Source organism: Nanorana parkeri, unplaced genomic scaffold (genome assembly GCF_000935625.1).
Source record: "Nanorana parkeri isolate BGI_ZX_2015 unplaced genomic scaffold, ASM93562v1 scaffold1335, whole genome shotgun sequence".
Taxonomy (NCBI): domain Eukaryota; kingdom Metazoa; phylum Chordata; class Amphibia; order Anura; family Dicroglossidae; genus Nanorana; species Nanorana parkeri.
This window is the reverse complement of record NW_017307603.1, coordinates 241,819-259,015: the sequence shown is the minus strand read 5'-3', so window position 1 is coordinate 259,015 and position 17,197 is coordinate 241,819. Positions and strand designations below refer to the sequence as shown.

General features: G+C 41.3%; 1 protein-coding gene across 1 annotated transcript in view; it reads right to left on the bottom strand.

Moving 5' to 3' along the window:
* Nucleotides 1-17,197, bottom strand: part of LRCH1 (leucine rich repeats and calponin homology domain containing 1) — a 163,285-nt gene that overhangs the window by 67,852 nt on the left and 78,236 nt on the right. The window contains exons 2-5 of the mRNA XM_018569435.1: nucleotides 12,630-12,774; nucleotides 7,213-7,339; nucleotides 4,467-4,572; nucleotides 3,593-3,729 (exon numbers count right to left, since the gene is read on the bottom strand). Coding sequence (XP_018424937.1) covers nucleotides 3,593-3,729; nucleotides 4,467-4,572; nucleotides 7,213-7,339; nucleotides 12,630-12,774 — 515 coding nt within the window. The remainder of the gene's footprint in view (nucleotides 1-3,592; nucleotides 3,730-4,466; nucleotides 4,573-7,212; nucleotides 7,340-12,629; nucleotides 12,775-17,197) is intronic.

The window sequence follows — 17,197 nt, the reverse complement described above, 5'->3', positions numbered from 1 at the left end:
GTTACCTAAAGACTCATCTCTTCAGGGAAGCCTATCCCACCTCAACCTAACCACTGAACCATCACATTCTTAAATAATTCATCCCCACACAGCTACCTCCTCATGTATCATTTCCCCCTCCTCTTTTAGATTGTAAGCCCTCAGGGGCAGGACCCTCCTTACCATCTTGTCTTGAATTGTATTGTAATGTCTTCCTTATATTGTAAAGCGCTGCGCAAACCTTTGGTGCTATATAAATACTATGTAATAATAATCATCATAAAAATAAAATCTGCCAATTGCAAACTTTAATCCATTTCCCTTTGAAGTCTATGGGGGGGGGGGAGGTTAACATGCAAGGGGTTGTCAAATAGAGGGCATAAGGAGCTGGGCACTGCCATGGGGGACACATAGCCATGCAATATTTTTTTTTTTTTTATAAATTTTGATCAAGTTTGAGGTCAACATGGGAAAAACACAAATTATGTTGTTAGTATTATTATAAATTATACAATAGGGAAATGCCTTATACAGTATGGGGTTACAGAACAGGAGGAGTAATTTTTTCTCAAGAATGAAAAATTAGAGTGTATTATTTCAGAGACTGCAGCCAAAAATATTGTACAGAATCACTACCCATTATATAAACAGTTTTACTTGTCTGCAGTGTAAAGGGGAGAGATGATACATCTTTTATTGTGAATACAAAAATGACAGTGTATTTTTCCAAAGACAAGAGCCAGAAATATTGCAAAGACATTCTGTACACCATGTAAGCATTTGGAGCAGGCCGCAATGAAAAAAGGAGAGACCAGGCAGGTTTTACCATGAAAAACAGACAAAAGCCATAAAATATGTGCATACTTGATGCACAGTGTGTAAGCCTGTAACTACTATGCCACAAGGGAAGACCGGGCAGGTTTTAATAATAAAATCACTGTTAAATTACACTATTTCAGAAAGACTGAAGGAACAAATATTCTCAATTAGGGGACTACTAGTATAGGCCCAAAAAATAATAACGAGTATGATTTAGCCAGCAGTAAAGAATCATTTTACACCCAAAGAACAACTGCAGAAGCATTAGGTGTGGCACTGAAATCCACCACAAACACTGAGGCACAATGCAGGACTGAGGGCCCGTTCACACCATACAGAATGCGTTCCAGAGTGTTCGGACTCTGGAATGCACTAGAATGTAACCTGGCGTGCTCACTTTGTTTTGGGACGGGAGGGGGCCACGCCCCCCGCCCGCAGTGCGATTGCTGGCACCCAAACGTGTGGCACATTAGTGCCTGTGTTCTGGTCCAGTGCGATCTGCAAAAATGCTGCTGGACTATTTTTGCAGATTGCACTGGACCGGAACGTAGGCACCCCAAAACAAAGTGAGTCGGCCGGGTTGCGTTCCAGAGGCCGCACTCTTTATGGTGTGAACCGTCCCTGACTCTGCAGAAAAAAATTGCCCAAATTTGCTGCCGAGGAAACATTAGGTGCGGCACCTTGCAGGGTCAATCCTGTGAAACACAGGACTGACCCTGCAGAAAAAAAATGTTCAAACTTGTCAGCTGTGGAACAGCTGCGGAAACATTAGGTGTGACATCTTGACAGTGCAAAAACACCGGACTAGAGCTGTAGAGGGAGCACAAGATGGTAATGGTGGCAGGCCTACAGTAGTGGAATGGAATGGTTATGGTGTCATACCAGCAGGGGTAGAATGTTTTTGGGCCAGATTGAAACCAAACACGTATTATTTAGCATCATTACCTACAATTAGCTACAGCATTAGCTGTAGGGTTTGGTACTTATTGCTGATGCAGGACTGGTTCATTTTTATAAAAGGTGAGCTGGGGACAGTCAGATTGTTTTTTCTGTCACAAAAACTACCTGCTGCACTAAATGAGCAAACTTGTCACAGGGCAACCCAGCAGCCTAACTGCACACCGGGCAAGCTTTGGATAGGGATTCATCCTTGTTCAAAATGTATCCAAAAATCAAGGAGGGGTCATCCATTCTAAAAGGTGTCCACATCTGTCCTTAAGAAACAGAGGTCTTGCTGCACTCCTTACTGGAGAGAACCCGTATGGGTGGGTGCTTGTAGTGACCACGGACGGCACCGTGTATACCACAGAAGAAGAAAATAATGTCACCAGCACACCGTAGTAATAAATCAATAAACCATTTAATGGCAAATTGCCATTCAATGCAAGGGTTTTCGGGGCCTCAGTGGGTCCCCTTCATCAGGCTCATGAAGGGAGGCCCCGAAAGCGCTTGCATTGAATTGCAATTTGCCATTAAATGGATTATTCATTTATTACTACGGTGTGCTGGTGACATTTTCCACATCTGTGCTTAAACCCATATAATCAGATAATCAATTATTATTGATTACTAACACTCATTATCACGCCAACACTGTTTTAATTCACTCACTGGTGACCTTGAGCGCTGCACATCCAGTTACATTCATCAATGCTATACTTGGGCCGCAGTGAAAACACTATACAAAATGTATGAACTTTTGCCCAAAAAGAGCCCCACTCAATGCTTCCTCCAAATAAATCCAAATTTTATTTCAATCCATGGAACAGCATACACCTTCCAAAGCTCCTCAGAACAAAACAAACTCTCTCCATACATGTTTCACCCACAGGGCTTAATCATTGGAATACTATACAACATGTGCTTCATTTATTCCCTGACCAAAGGGCCTCCGAAATATGAAGGTAGGATGGCCCTCTAGTAGGAATAGGTGACACAAGGCAATGCTCTATCCCTACCAATGCAGAAAAAAAAGAAACATACAGACAAATCAGCCAGTGTAACAATTTTGTTTTTGTTTGGTTTGATTAGAGTAGGGAAAGGTTAGAATCCCACATTTTTATTGCAGTATTGGTGCCAACCAGGGAGTATTTTACTCCTGTCCTTGTGACGGGGTCATATACAGCAAAATAAATCCCTTTTATAACAGAGTGGAGAAGGTTAGAACCTCTGTTTTTACTGCTGTCTGCATTTCCACAGGGTAGAGAGTGCTGACTGGGACAGCTAAGAGAAATCTTCCCAACAAGAATCGACACAGCAATAAAGCAGATCTTCTACCTCTATCCAAACTTAGAAAAAAAATAAAAGTTTGGGCTGGAGTTAGATTTAAAAGTGAATCTAGAAAGTAGAAAAAAATTAGGTAACACTTTAAAAGGAGAGGAGTCAGAATAAGTTGTCTGGTGTCGGGTCGGCCCCCATATACCATGGACATTCTGTAAGTGGGAACAGAGGCACACACCCACAATTTATAATGCAATTCTCAGTAACTGGGCCATTTAAAGATAGACACATTGTCACACAGTAAATGCATTAGCACCAGGGCTTGGAGCATCTCTGGAGAGATGTAAGTTATAGTATTTAAAAAACATTTTTAATAGATACACTTTTATAAGGGTTAGAGGCCAAATTAACAAAAACGTGAACTGAATTATATGTGAATCTATACTTGGGAAACTAAATTGTTACTTTAGCTTGTATATTACTGGTGTCTCAAACACAGCCATGGAGCTAATTTGGACAACATACATTAGTGTATCAAAACCTAAAGGATATCATAAGAAAGATAAGAACTGACCTGTGCAGGAGGGGATTGTAGTGGGTTATTCTCCAATACTAATACTTGTAATTGCACCATTTTTCTAAAACAAAGTGGCAAAATCAGCACTTTATTGCAGGAAATATCTAATTTTACCAAGGGAAGATCTACGATTTCTGTGAATACAAAGGAATACTTGGTTAGCGACTTGTAAATAGACATCAAGCTAGCATATCTCAGATATTATACATCAGATTTAGACTATTGCTAGAATACTCTAGGTAGTAAACAATGGTAATTTAGATCCATTATCTAAAATTCTTTAGACCTGGGATCTAATGGCTAACCATGGCTAAAGTGATATCATCATGCAATTTCACCATAGACTTGAAAATGGCAAATTCAATTAAATCTGAACTCCAGCATTTACTAAAATAATTACAACATTTTATATACAGTATAAGCATTTCCATGCCCTGCATAGAAGAATTCAAGCTGTCAGAGAATCAATTCCTACTGAATTGCACATTGTTGTAAATCTTAGGATTAGTGTACATGGAATCAGACTCAGAAGTCAAGCATTGTGTTTTCAATAAAAAAAGGCTTACATTTGAGAGTTTGGAAAGCATTTAAGAGGCATCACTTTGACTTGTACCTAAGAATAAAAGCAAAAGAACCAAAGCAGCACGAAGCATGGCAATGGCAACACTAAACAAAAGTAAACATTGTTCCATAGAATACAAATGAACATTTAAATATTTATATAAATTACACACATAAATATAAAATAAATAAGTAAACAATAAGTTATATGAGTATTCAGATTTGTATTGTTGCTCAGTTTCAATTATACTAATTAATTTGTACTATATAAGCACATATAATAGAATAAATCTCTTTTTTGAACACTGACCTTGAGGTAGAACTTTCAAATAATTTCTTCTTACATTTAATTCTCTCAGAGACTTCAAAAGGCCTATTTGCTGTGGCAAAGATGTTATTTCATTGCAGCTGATGTCCTATAAATCACACGACAATGCCATACATTAGTTTTAGACTACAGTGTTTGTGCATTCTTTCGCCGTTGTAATAAGCAATAAGTACAGCAAGGTCAAGAAGAAAAAAAAATCTACTGCATTAAAAAGGACACAATGGTACTTTATAATGTGTTTTCTAGTCTATTTTTATTATATCATTTTATATGGAGATATGGATTTTTTATGGAAAAATAGAGCTTGATGAAATTCATAACACTTTTGTCAATTATGGGTAAAGTCAGGTTTATAGTAGAGAAAAAATATTTAGCAATAGCCCAGTTTTGACCTTTAAGTAATAAATATAATGGAAAGCTGAATGTTTCAAAGTGACAAATGTCTAAAACATGAACAATGTTTAAACTTCACACTTGAATGACCCCTCCTGAAAATGCTAAATGCCTGTCTGTCTCTGGATTTAGTATTTAGAATGATATAACACAGCTAAGTTCTGAACCAAACTTCTTCCAAATGTACCTTCTTTGCTTTATCAGAGCTGGAAAACCGTCACTGCGTAATATAATATGCTCAACTGTTCGACTAGTAATGACCAGCTAAGTAATTTAATATACAATCAGAAGTACATTTGTAAGGTTATAATATCACAGATGCATGTTGAGGCTATTAGAGGACACATCTGCTGTATGGGGGTCTGACCATATGCTGCCTATAGTATGACTGAATATATGTGCTAATTATGCCTCTGGCACTCTCAAGCTAAATTAAAAAATGACCTCATATTATTCTACATTATTACAGAGCCTGGGGAAATTATATTACTTTGTCCCCAGAATAAAAAGAGTCTGTTCTCCCCCCACTTTTTGCAGTTCTTTATCTTGTCACTATAGCAAACTAGAATGCTTTCCCAGTGTACAAAGGTAATTCAGCCTTATTTATTAAAGGGCTATTATTTTTAAAGGTGAACTAGATATACACATAACACCAATTAATCCAGTTTTAAATGCATTGAAAATCATATAGCTCAACTTCAGCCAAAACTTTAATTATTTTTTAAAGCTAAAGACAGATCTATCTTGATATCAGCTTCTGGTAATCACCTGTATAGTAGGACTCACACTAAGAGAAGGAGGGTCAAAGTCTAAGTCAATTAGTGCATTACACACTGTTTTCAGTCTCACTTCCTGAACATACTTACATGGGATATAAGCAGAGGTATGACCTCATAAGACCAATCACCATGCTGAGGAGTGCTGATAACCAAGCAGCGTTGCCTAACTGCAGTGGAGAAAAGTTAAGTTGCTGACCTAGCTATGCATGTTCAACCATTTGTTGAGGGACAACCATCAAAACAATGGAAGCACATGACGATAACTTAGGGCAGGTGGCATTCAGAGCCGCAGCAGCATTCAGAAGAGAACAGAGGAAAGTGCCTTCGCCCAGACCGGCTCTGCTGTAGCCCCTCTGTATTTAAGGTAGGATGGGTGAAGGGGATACTCTGATGTAAACGGAAGGAAGAGGGGGACTCGGACGCCAAGGATGGGCCTCGGATGTGAAGGATCGGGGGAGAGGGGGTGGGGGTGGGGAAACTGATGTGAAAGGAGGGAGGGACTCTGTGGTAAAGGGGGAAGGGACTCTGATGTGAAAGGAGGGAAGGACTCAAACCTATCTATTGCTGAGCCTGTACGGTAGAAGCAAGAGGGTTGATCATACCCAGTCCTGTAAAAATTGACAAAGGCTACAGGAACCACATCGGTGCTGCTGGAGGTCTACCATAATATAAGACAGACATAAATGGAAAGTAAAATGGGTTTTGGTCATTTCATTCTACTGTTTTTAAGTTAACTGATATTTTAAATAATTTTTTATGGTGTGCAACCATTGTACTCCCTCTGCAGAGGAATCTTTGCTTTCTAACAAGAAAGCCCAGCACTTCCTGTATGCTTATTGGCATCCTGTGTAAACTGCCTTATCTTGACTAGTCCATCTTTGCTGTAAGTGGGATGGGTCCCTTCTCTAAATAATTTAACAGCAGTATGTAATATGATCTTTTCTGCTACTCATCTATAGTTCACAGCAACAGCAGTTTTGAGTTCTGTAGAATGCAGCTGTTTAGCTTGCAGCTCAACACCTTAGCCCCATTATGTATTTAATTTTCACTGAATTTTTATGTGTGTGTACGCTAACTACTAGATTACCAAGCTTTATTTTATAAACCCCAACTGTCTATAAACAGTATGCTGAATTTTACTACAACAAAATGTGTCGCTATGACTTGTGCACCATGTTATCAGCAGGACTGTTCTGGTGCACCTGGCACAGTTGGTAGCCTCCTCCATGCTTGCAAGGTGCTGCTTTTTAAATTTTTCTAATTCCCCTTTAGGCCCTTGATCGTTATAGTGATCCTTCAGGGTCACCTCAGTCTTTTCATTCTATATAAATTTCTTTCTCTAAGTGATTTTCCAAAAGGTCTCTTGTCTAATTTCCTGCCAGACTTCTGTTTTCTTTCAAAAGAAAGTACCAATTTTCAATTCATGAGTTAAAGTTCACGTTTTCCCAGAGGGACTGATAGATTTGGCTTACCTTACATCCCACACATTAGCCTGGGGTTACAACACCCCTAAATATGAAAGTGAGAAATAGAAAATATTACATTCAGTGACATACCAGCTCCATTAACTGCTGCAGTTGACCTATTTCCTCTGGCAGAAAACCAATCTTATTATTACTTGCAATTAAGACTTTAAGAGGAAGACCACATATGCAGGCTGGCAACGATGAGAGCTGATTTCGACTGAAAAACAGAAAAAAATAAAGTTCAGTAGAGCCAAGCTTTAATTTTGCTTAAGTGATTCACAGAGGCATTTTAAAAGAGCTGTACATTTCCTAGTGATTCTTTGTGTTGTCAAAAGTACAGCTGAACAACGTCCAAATCAGAGCTGTGTAAAGAGGCCGCTCACAGCCAGATCTCTGTACATCGCAAAAAAGGGCTGTGTGGGAGGAAAACGAATGCCTAAGAAAAAAGCTGAGGAACAGAACTCTGTTATGCAAGAATTCCAATAGATACACTGCACCAAATTCCTAACCACTGAAGGACTGTAACTGTGCTAAATTAAGTTATAACTAGGGATGCAGCGATATTTCAGTATCGAGTATAAGTACCGATATGTTTTTTTCCAGTACTTGCCGATACTGGTGCCGTGTGCCCTGATTATCAGGAAATCCCACAAGACGATCACAATTCAGAGGGATTCCCGAAGAACCCTTGTAGAATGTGCTTTGTTTAGGGTACCTTTGATTTTAATTATGAACAACTGAATCTTAACATATGGGTTATGTTTGTTTACAAAAAGGAAATACTAATTTGAAAAAGCAGGTCGGATGACCAGTGAAACGTCTTCAAGAAAAATACAGCAAGTGCAGTTGCTTTGATTTATTTTTTACAGATATACCATGACCTGGATGAATGAGAAACTTAACAGACAAGCAGGAGAGAATCCAATAATAAAGCCAGTAAGAGAGAATCAGTTAGCTGTCCACTCTGTGCAATAGCCAGTCCACCAGGCTAGTAATCCACAAAGACCACAAGCAGTACTAGACAGTCCATAGAGAGAGGGTAATCTTGAAAGGGGCGCCACAGCTTGCCACCTTCCCGCTTGTCCTCAGAATCCCATTGTCAAGTTTTAGCAAAACACAACAACCACCACTGACCATCTGGGCTTTTATGCTTTAAGGCTTCCATCCTAGAGGTGTGCACAGAGGGAGGGTCTGTGAGTGAAATAGCTGCCTGAGTGACCTCCCTTGTTTCCTAGTAGGAACACTCTACAATGTTCCAGAAAGTTTGAGTAGGAATTAGCTCAGCCTGGAAAGGGAGGTGCAGCCAGGTACTTAGGAAATCTTGAAACTTCCAGAAAGCTGCAGGTTAACCTTCAACGTGACCCAAACCATGTAGATTTTGCCACAGTAGAATGTTAGGCTGGGTTCACACCTAGGCGTATTGAATATGCGCGTTTGTCGCGCGTTTCCGAGGGCTACTTGGCTGTATCCCAATGGAAACGCGCGACAAAAACTCCCCAAAGAAGCTCCTGTACCTCTTTGGGCGTAGAGCGTTTTGTAGCGCGTTCATACGGCCTGTAATACGACCAGGTGAGAACCATACCCATAGGAAATAATGGGATTTCGGTGTTTGAGCGTTTTGCAGAGCGTTCAAACGCGCTACAGAACGCCCAGGTGTGAACCCAGCCTTAGGGAATCTTCTTGTTATCATCAAAACAATCATTCTGTCCTTCCACACATGCCTGGGCTGGGCCTTTGTCTATCATTGGAACACTCCCATCAGTCAGGTCTCAGCAAATTGCATCCTTGTTTGCAGGATTAAGAAAGACTTGTCCATAAAAGGTTACCACTGTCTACACAGGATGAAAGTTCTACAATGATTCCCCTGCCTCCAGCAAGTGCGCTGCATTACTAAACAGGTGTGAGAAATAAATATCAGGAAGGGGCCTCATGGGATAACAATCCTCAGGCATTCCTCCATTAATCGGTGTCACTGCTTAGTAAACCGCTTTTATTGGCTGTGTTGTGTTATCCATCCACCTTACGGGAAAAGCAATGTGTAGACTGCTCTTTTAGGAGGCGAAGTTATTATTACATCAAAGTTATATCACAGATACCAATTTTATCAGCTCCAAAAACCCTGCAGCCAAAGCTAGCATCTGCAGAGGCCTGAACGTCCATCTAATAAGTTAATGTTCCATAGGGTCAGCAGAGTGCATACAAGGGAAATAATGTGAGCCCATCCAGGGCTCCAGGATGTTGAGAGGGAGACTAGATTCCTGTATCGACTAGGTCTCTTGAAGCAAGATGTTCCCCAGGACTCTGACAGACTGATATTTGTGGTGAGCACCTTCCAGAGCATAGAGAGGGGGGATTTCCCAGATTCCAATGCCAGTTTGGAAATCCCCCATGATAGGGCAAGGTTTGTCTTGATGGACAAAAGAATAGCGAGATCTAGGGACTGAGCCTGTTTGTCCCACACAGGCAGGATGCTTAGCTGCGATGGTCTAGAGCAGCATTTAGCATAGGGAACCGTCTAAAAGGAGGTTACAATCAAGCCCAGTACCTTCATGCAAATGCAAATGAATGTGCAACTCCTGGACCACAAGGTGTCAGAGCATGAAAGGGGAAAAATAGGATCTTTTCCCGGGGGAAAGAAAGACCCTAGACAGGGCTGTGTTGAAGAACAGGCCCAGGTACTCTAAGTGATGGAAGGGTTTTAGAGCCAACTTCTGGAGGTTCAAACCCCATCCAAAGCTCTGCAGGGTTTGTCTTGGCTGAATGGTTGGGTGACAAGGTTTCCACTGACTGTTCTCCAGGTATTCCACTGTGGGGATCCGGTGAGATCGAAGAAGAGCCAACCAAGAGGCCAGAATCTTGATGAAGACCTGAGGTGCACTGGACAGGCCAAAAGGAAGGGCAACAAATAGGTAATGTTGCGTGCCCATAGCAAAAGGCAGGTAGCGTTGATGGGCAGCAAAAATGGGGATGTGCAAATATGCATTCTTGGTGCCCAGACAACAGAAAGTCTCCCACGTGAAAGAAACCAATGACGGAACAGGCAGATTACATTCGGAATTTGGGGGCTTGCAGGAACACATCAAGACGCTCCAGATTGAGAATAGTGCTTTGGGAACAGTGAATAGGTCCTGCCAGCTACCGGCTCTACCATGTATGTAATGACGAAGGAGTCGGCAATTTTAATATGCTGGAAGGTAAGCATGCATCATCTACTTTTACAGGCTGGCTTTCCTTCCAGCAGAAAGTCGACAGTGAGCTGAAAAAGAAGCAGCTGGGAGTGTGTTTAAAGTCCATGCTGCCACCGATGTATGACATACATCATAGCAAAGAAAGAGTTAAGAGCTGAGTGCATTTCAACAGCTATTTGTTGTACTTGCAAGGACTTTAAGGGATAAAGCATGGATAAATGTGCATGTATTGCAGAGATTATTGTGCTTTTCTGTCCTCTTTCTCAAAGAAAATCAACGATTTGGGTCATGCCAGACAGAAAACAGTAGAATCTTTATGAGGATAACTAAGCTTATTAACCACTTCAAGACCAGGTGTTTAGACCCCCTTCCTGGCCAGGCCATTTTTCAGTGTTCAGCGCTGCGATACTTTGACTGACGTTTATTCCGTCATGCAACGCTGTACTGAAATGAATTTTATACCATTTTTTGGGGACAGATAGGGCGTTATTTCGGTGGTATTTAATCACCACTGGGGTTTTTATTTTTTTATTATAATTAGGAAAAATTACAGAAAATTTTGAAAAAAAAAAGTTTTTTTTACATTATGTTAGGAAACATTTATTATTAACCAGTTTTTTGGTAAAATATAAAAGTCGGGGTCACGTCGGGTAAATAGACACCAAACATGTCAAGCTTTAAAATTGCGCGCACCCTGAGAATTTTTTTTGCTGCCACTGTTGACCTTTTTTGGAAAATGCTAATACAAATATGCTGTTATAATGGCGTATTGGCTTCAATACTTTTTGGGTTACTAGCAAGCACAAGTTTAGAAATCAGAAAAGCCAGAGAAAAGTTGAAGGCCTAACTGCATACTGGTTTCGGTTAAGTAACTATCAAAGCAAGAAGGTCAACATAACAGCCAAAAACTGACATTTTCTGCAACACCGTTTCCATGTTCTATGTCTGTGAAGGTTCTCATTCATCCAGGTCATGGTATATCTGTAAAAAATAAATCAAGGCAACTGGACTTGCTGTATTTTTCCTGAAGACGTTTCACTGGTCATCCAACCAGCTTCCTCAATTCAGAATGACTTGTACAAAAACAGGCTTTCTTGGACTATTTAGTAACAGTAGAAGGGGGAAGGAGGCTGGAAATAGAGGTCTACCGAAAACCAACACACACGGACCAGTACCTGCTATTTGACTCCCACCACCCTCTAGACCACAAACTGGGAGTCATCAGGACTCTACACCCCCGGGCACAGGAAATTCCCACCAGAACAGAGGCCAAGATGAAGGAATTCAAACACCTCAGGGGGGCCCTAAAAACTTGCGGGTATCCAGACTGGGCTTTTGTCAAAACAGAAAGAAGAGGAAAGAATGCCAAGAGTACCGGTGAGGGTGAAAAGCATGACAAATGGAAGAATTTGGTCATCCCATATGTAGCTGGGGTGTCTGAGAAACTCAGAAGGGTTTTTAAAAAACATCACATCCCTGTCTGCTTTAAACCCAGCAATACACTGAGGCACCAACTGGTTCACCCAAAGGACCCAACGCCAAAACACAAGATGAACAACATTGTGTATGCAGTCCAGTGCAGTGAGGAGTGCTCAGAATTGTATGTCGGTGAAACAAAACAGCAGCTACACCAGCGTATGGCAGAGCATAGAAGAGCCAAACCCTGTGGTCAGGATTTGGCAGTGTACCTACACCTAAAGGAAAAAGGTCACTCCTTTGAAGACAGTCAAGTACGCATCCTAGACAGGGAGGAGGACTGGTTTAAAAGAGGTGTGAAAGAGGCCATCTATGTAAAAATGGAAAAGCCAAGCTTGAATAGAGGTGGAGGGGAGAGACATCTAGTGTCTGCCACATACAATGCTGTTTTAACACCTCACTCTGGGCAGGTTATTAACACCTCCTAGACTCCAATTATGCAAACGCAATCAACACCTGGTTGTGACTAACAGATTATGTGGATTGGAGCAACATTCACCATATTTTTTTCCCCAGATAATTTTTGTGCAAGTCATTCTGAATTGAGAAAGCTGGTTGGACGACCAGTGAAACCAGTTTCAAGAAAAATACAGCAAGTCCAGTTGCCTTGACTTATTTTTTACAGATATTCCATGTTTTATATACAGCTATATAAGAAATACACTAGAGGGCACATGGAAAAGTAAGCAAGTACAAATGTGAGACCGAACTAAAAAAAAAGAGTTTCAGGTAAAATTTGCAATATCATTTCAACCAATGCAAAACAGTGATTTCACATCAACAAGGTTTATATGAAGCAATTTGGCAAGGTGTATTCTTATGAATAAAATAAAAAAAGTATACCTTATGTTTAGGTAGGTTAACATCCGTAAATGTGCTAATGTTTCAGGAATAACTTTGATACAATTTTGATATAGGTTGAGTGCTTCTAGTGACACAAAATGGCAGACTTCAACCGGCACTTCTGTTAGCCTATTCTTCGAAAAGTCTGAAAAAAAACAATATAACAAACATATAAATGAAGTGTTTTACTGTAGTAATCCACCCACTTCACATTTTTTACACAATTATTCACAATTACACAATTATTAACATACTGTTATATATGTTGGTATATAGAGAATGTAGAGGCATGCTGTTGTTAATTACCACATTTTACCTCAAAATATTTCCTTTACATTTGCAATACAAATACAATACATTACAAAATATCGTTCTGCTGCCAAAGAAGGTTTGCATATGAATGGTCCATTTTTTCAGCTCTTATTGATGAAAATAACAATCATTAGGGAGATGTCCCTTAACGTCCTGTACTGAATACACAACAGAAAGTTAGTAGAAATCTTGCACAAGTGGAGACCACACCAATGCCAGTTGTCATTGGAATGGGGGTCCCCATTGGCAGATAATCCCGGTTTACCAATTCGGGTGACAACTATAAAATGTTGACTTCCCTTTACTTTCCCACCAGGATAGTCCCTGGGACAAAGAGAGGATGAATATCACTGGGTACAAATGCCAATAAAAACTTTACAGAGATCCTAACGTTTCCCATGTTACTGCAGATAGAAAAAAATAGGCTGGATTTTCACTTTAAAGCAACCCTGTCAGGGTAAATAAAATGCAGATGAACGATTCCTGAAATAGAAGAACTTTTTTATTCACGACTCCAGCGCCCCGTGTCTCTAGACCATCTATCCCAGCGTTGCAGCTTCATTAAGACTATTTAGCATTCATCACTTCCAGGGGTTGTGGCCTGCGGTGTCCCCACCACAATGTGGTTTCAACCTCTGACTCCTACATCATTGCTGAGGCTTATAGCGATATAGGGGTTGAAGAATGGAGCCACAATGTACAGCAGAGGACACAGGCCTCAAGTGTTGCTGAAATGGAGGGGAAGGAGACATAGGCCACTGGAGAGGTGAGTGTGAAAGCTCTTCTACTGCAGGGATCTTTCATCTGTTTTATTAACCTGGCAGGGTCTCTTTAAGGTTTACCTAACTACCTATGTCACACAAAGCTCAGTCTAAAGGGAACTAAATGTAGCATATTACTGCCCCTCTAGTGGTCAGCATGAAACCTATCATGTGTATGTCAAGTTTGTACTTTGCTTAAGCTGAGCCCAGTTTTTCACTGACACTTCTGCTGGCCATATAAACTGACTGTGCCTTCCCAGTAGATTAAAACCAAGAATCAAGTCTAGCTAAAAAGAACTAAGGCTTCACATAAAAAAAAAAAAAAGTGTTACATCACCTAATTATAAGTGCATCTGCAGTTAGTTTTTTCTTTTAGTCCCCCTGCAAAGACCCACAAATACATGTTCATCCTACCAGTTAAGTCCACCTAATGCAGCTTCCTGTGATGGTGTGGCAACAATGCTGCACTGCTCCTGAATTCAGAGAGAAGGTGTTGCAGGAGGTGCGGCTATCGGCATTGTCTCAGCTAATTCACAAGCCTGTAGCTTGTCAATCAGCCCCTGGCAACAACTAGTCCTGCTTTCTGGTCTGGCAGCACTGCTTCTGTCACTTAAACCCTTCCACTGTGCACTGCAATGTCTCAGAGGGGGGGAGGTGCGACACACAAATGGAGGATTTTGTTCAGTCAGGCAAGATAAAGAAAGTTAGTTTTTTTTCATTATTAGCCATCACATAGTAACATGATTTGGGGCCATCACACGGGAGCCTTTAGTTGTACTTTAAAGGAGAATTATGAGGGGAGTGATTTTCACTCAGCCTCATAATCTGAGCCGACCTGTGACAATGAAACTGTCACAGGTCGGCTCAGTAGATCGGGAAGTGAGCGAACACATACCGTCGCTCGCTCAATCCCTGCAGGGATTCCCCCGCTGTAGCTCGCGGTATTCTGAGCTTTGGGTCACGGGAGAACGCTAGTTTGTGTTCTCCCGTGACCCTTAGGAGAACTATGGTTCTCCCATAGTTCTCCTTTAAGTTCAGGTAATAGCCACTAAACTAATCTAAACAAAATTCCAGAAAGCCACACATCTTGCAATTAACATGCAAACTCTGGTACACCTGAGAGAGTTACTGCAGACAATTTTGATACACAGAAGAAAGAACATTCGTGTAGCACAGAACACTGTTTCTACAGGGAGTAGCATGGCTTACGATTGAACGAGCCTGCTCTGGTACAACATATTATATGGATGACAATTAGGCTGCTATAATCCATAAACTGCACTTGATTAGGGCTCATGGTATAAAACGTGCTATTGTAAACACACAGCTATAAAATCATCAACTGTGACAAAACACATTCTTTACTGCATTGAGTTTACCATTTATGGCTAAGGTAATATGCACTAAGAGACGGGGGTATTAGATTCTCTAACTGGAGAAGAAATGGATCACTTGCTGGGCCTGACTGGTGGAGATTTCAGAACAGTCATTACAATCCTGTAGGATGGAAGTCAACAGTTTAGAAGGTAAGTTAACCTGTATCTAAACCCAAGAACAAGATTGATATGCCTTGCAGCTCATCATTCCTTAGATGTGGTGCCTGTGTTGGTTTTCCTCTTTCAGGCTTTTTTTCCCTTCATTTTCACCCTGTGACTATGCCAGTAACACACCTTTTGTCCTAGGGTGACATTGCTCACTTACTGCTCTGTATCTCTGGAAGAGCAGCATTGTCACCCTAGGCTTCTCTTCTGATTTCCAAACACCTTCCCCTCTCCTTCTCTCCATTACATGGATTGTGCTGCTTTGCAGTTCAAAGAAAATAGCCTAGCAAGCTGATGTTTGAAAAAATATTAGAGATTTCAGTTCAGTCCACAGAATGTTAAAGTAATAGTACACTGAGTGAACATGATCCCCCTAGGACAGGAAGTGTGTTCCTGACAGAATCACCAGATAAGAAAAGCCTATAAAAAAATAAAAATGCAGCCACCACATCTAAGGACTGGTAAGATTCAATAAATTATATTTTTGTTTTGGGGTTTAAATACATTTCAAGGCACCTGAGGGTGCCTGCTTACACTGGAGGGATAGAGTGGGAGGAACTACATTTTTAACAGATTAACTTTATTTTCTTGATTACTTTATGTCCATCCACAACTTGCCTTGTTGTGGATGGACACCATTCACACCATCGCATTGTGGTGAAACACGGTGGTGTGCGCTGAAAAAAAAAGTACAGCATGCGGAACTGTTTTCATCACAGTGGAATGCGGCGGGTTACAACTGCGTTGCACCCCGCTGTGCCCGTAGTACTGAATGAAATGTCACTTGTGACATTTCAATAAAGTTCTAGAAAAAAAAGTGTACACAGTGCAATGTGCCAGGATTGGCACATCAGACCACTGTCAGGCAATGCACACCAGCTGATGTGCGATTTAGCGCAGTGGCTGGTGTGAATGGGCCCTTAAACTACAAGTGCTGCCAAGGGGTGAGTTCAGGAGTTGGAACCTCCATACAAATGTAAAAATAATCTTAGATGGGGCAGGCACTATAAGGTCTAAATAGCGGAAGGTAGGAAATGCTCACTTTATACAAGGTGTTCTCTGATTGGACGAGGCAGAGATCATGACATCATCCGCCCCTCCATCCCTGCCTTGTCCAATTTAGGAATGCCTTGTATTGTATAAAAAACATACAAGACATTCTCTGAATAGCAGAGGTGCTGAGGACATGACTCTGTGCTCAGTATACAGATGACAAATGTTACAGGGGTTCACGGCTGATTTGACAAGTCTGTATCTTGTCAATCAGTATCTATCCACACCTTGTCCTACCCACTGCCCTCTGGATTGACAGCACTGCTTCTGTTGTTAAATCCCTCCCACTGTGATCTGCAGTGTCTGGGAGGGGGAGTGTGTGAGATACAAATAAATGACCGTTTGACTCAGTCAGGAAAGGTAAAAGGAGATATTTTGTTTACCTTATGAGGCGTGTACATCACACAGTAACTGGATTTGGGATATTGTTTGGAATTGTATTGTATTGTGAAACTGGAGCGTTTAGTTGTAATTTAAAGTGTACGTATAGGCGAAACATTTTTAACCCTTTCGCTGCCAAGGACGTACGTCGTACGGAGCTACAAAAGTGCTTCCAGCTGGCCAGCTCAGTATGTCGTACGGACCTGGCATTTACAGTTCTACTATAAGCTGATGGTCGCTTTAGCGACCATCAGCTTATAGTAGAACTGTTCAGCAGACTGTCCCCTTTAAATTAATAGCTGTCATCAGCTGCTCACAAGCCTGAATTGCGGCCAGCTGCCGCTCGTTCCCGGGACCCCCCCGACCCCCCGACGGTGATTTTTTAATGGATCCCCGCTGCCACAGACCCTACAAGCAGTGGGGATCCATGGAGTCCCTCATCCCTCCCTGGGATGGCTCCAGGGAGGGATGAGAGACTCCAGATGCCGGCGGCCGGCAGTGGCGGTGCCGGCGGGGGGGG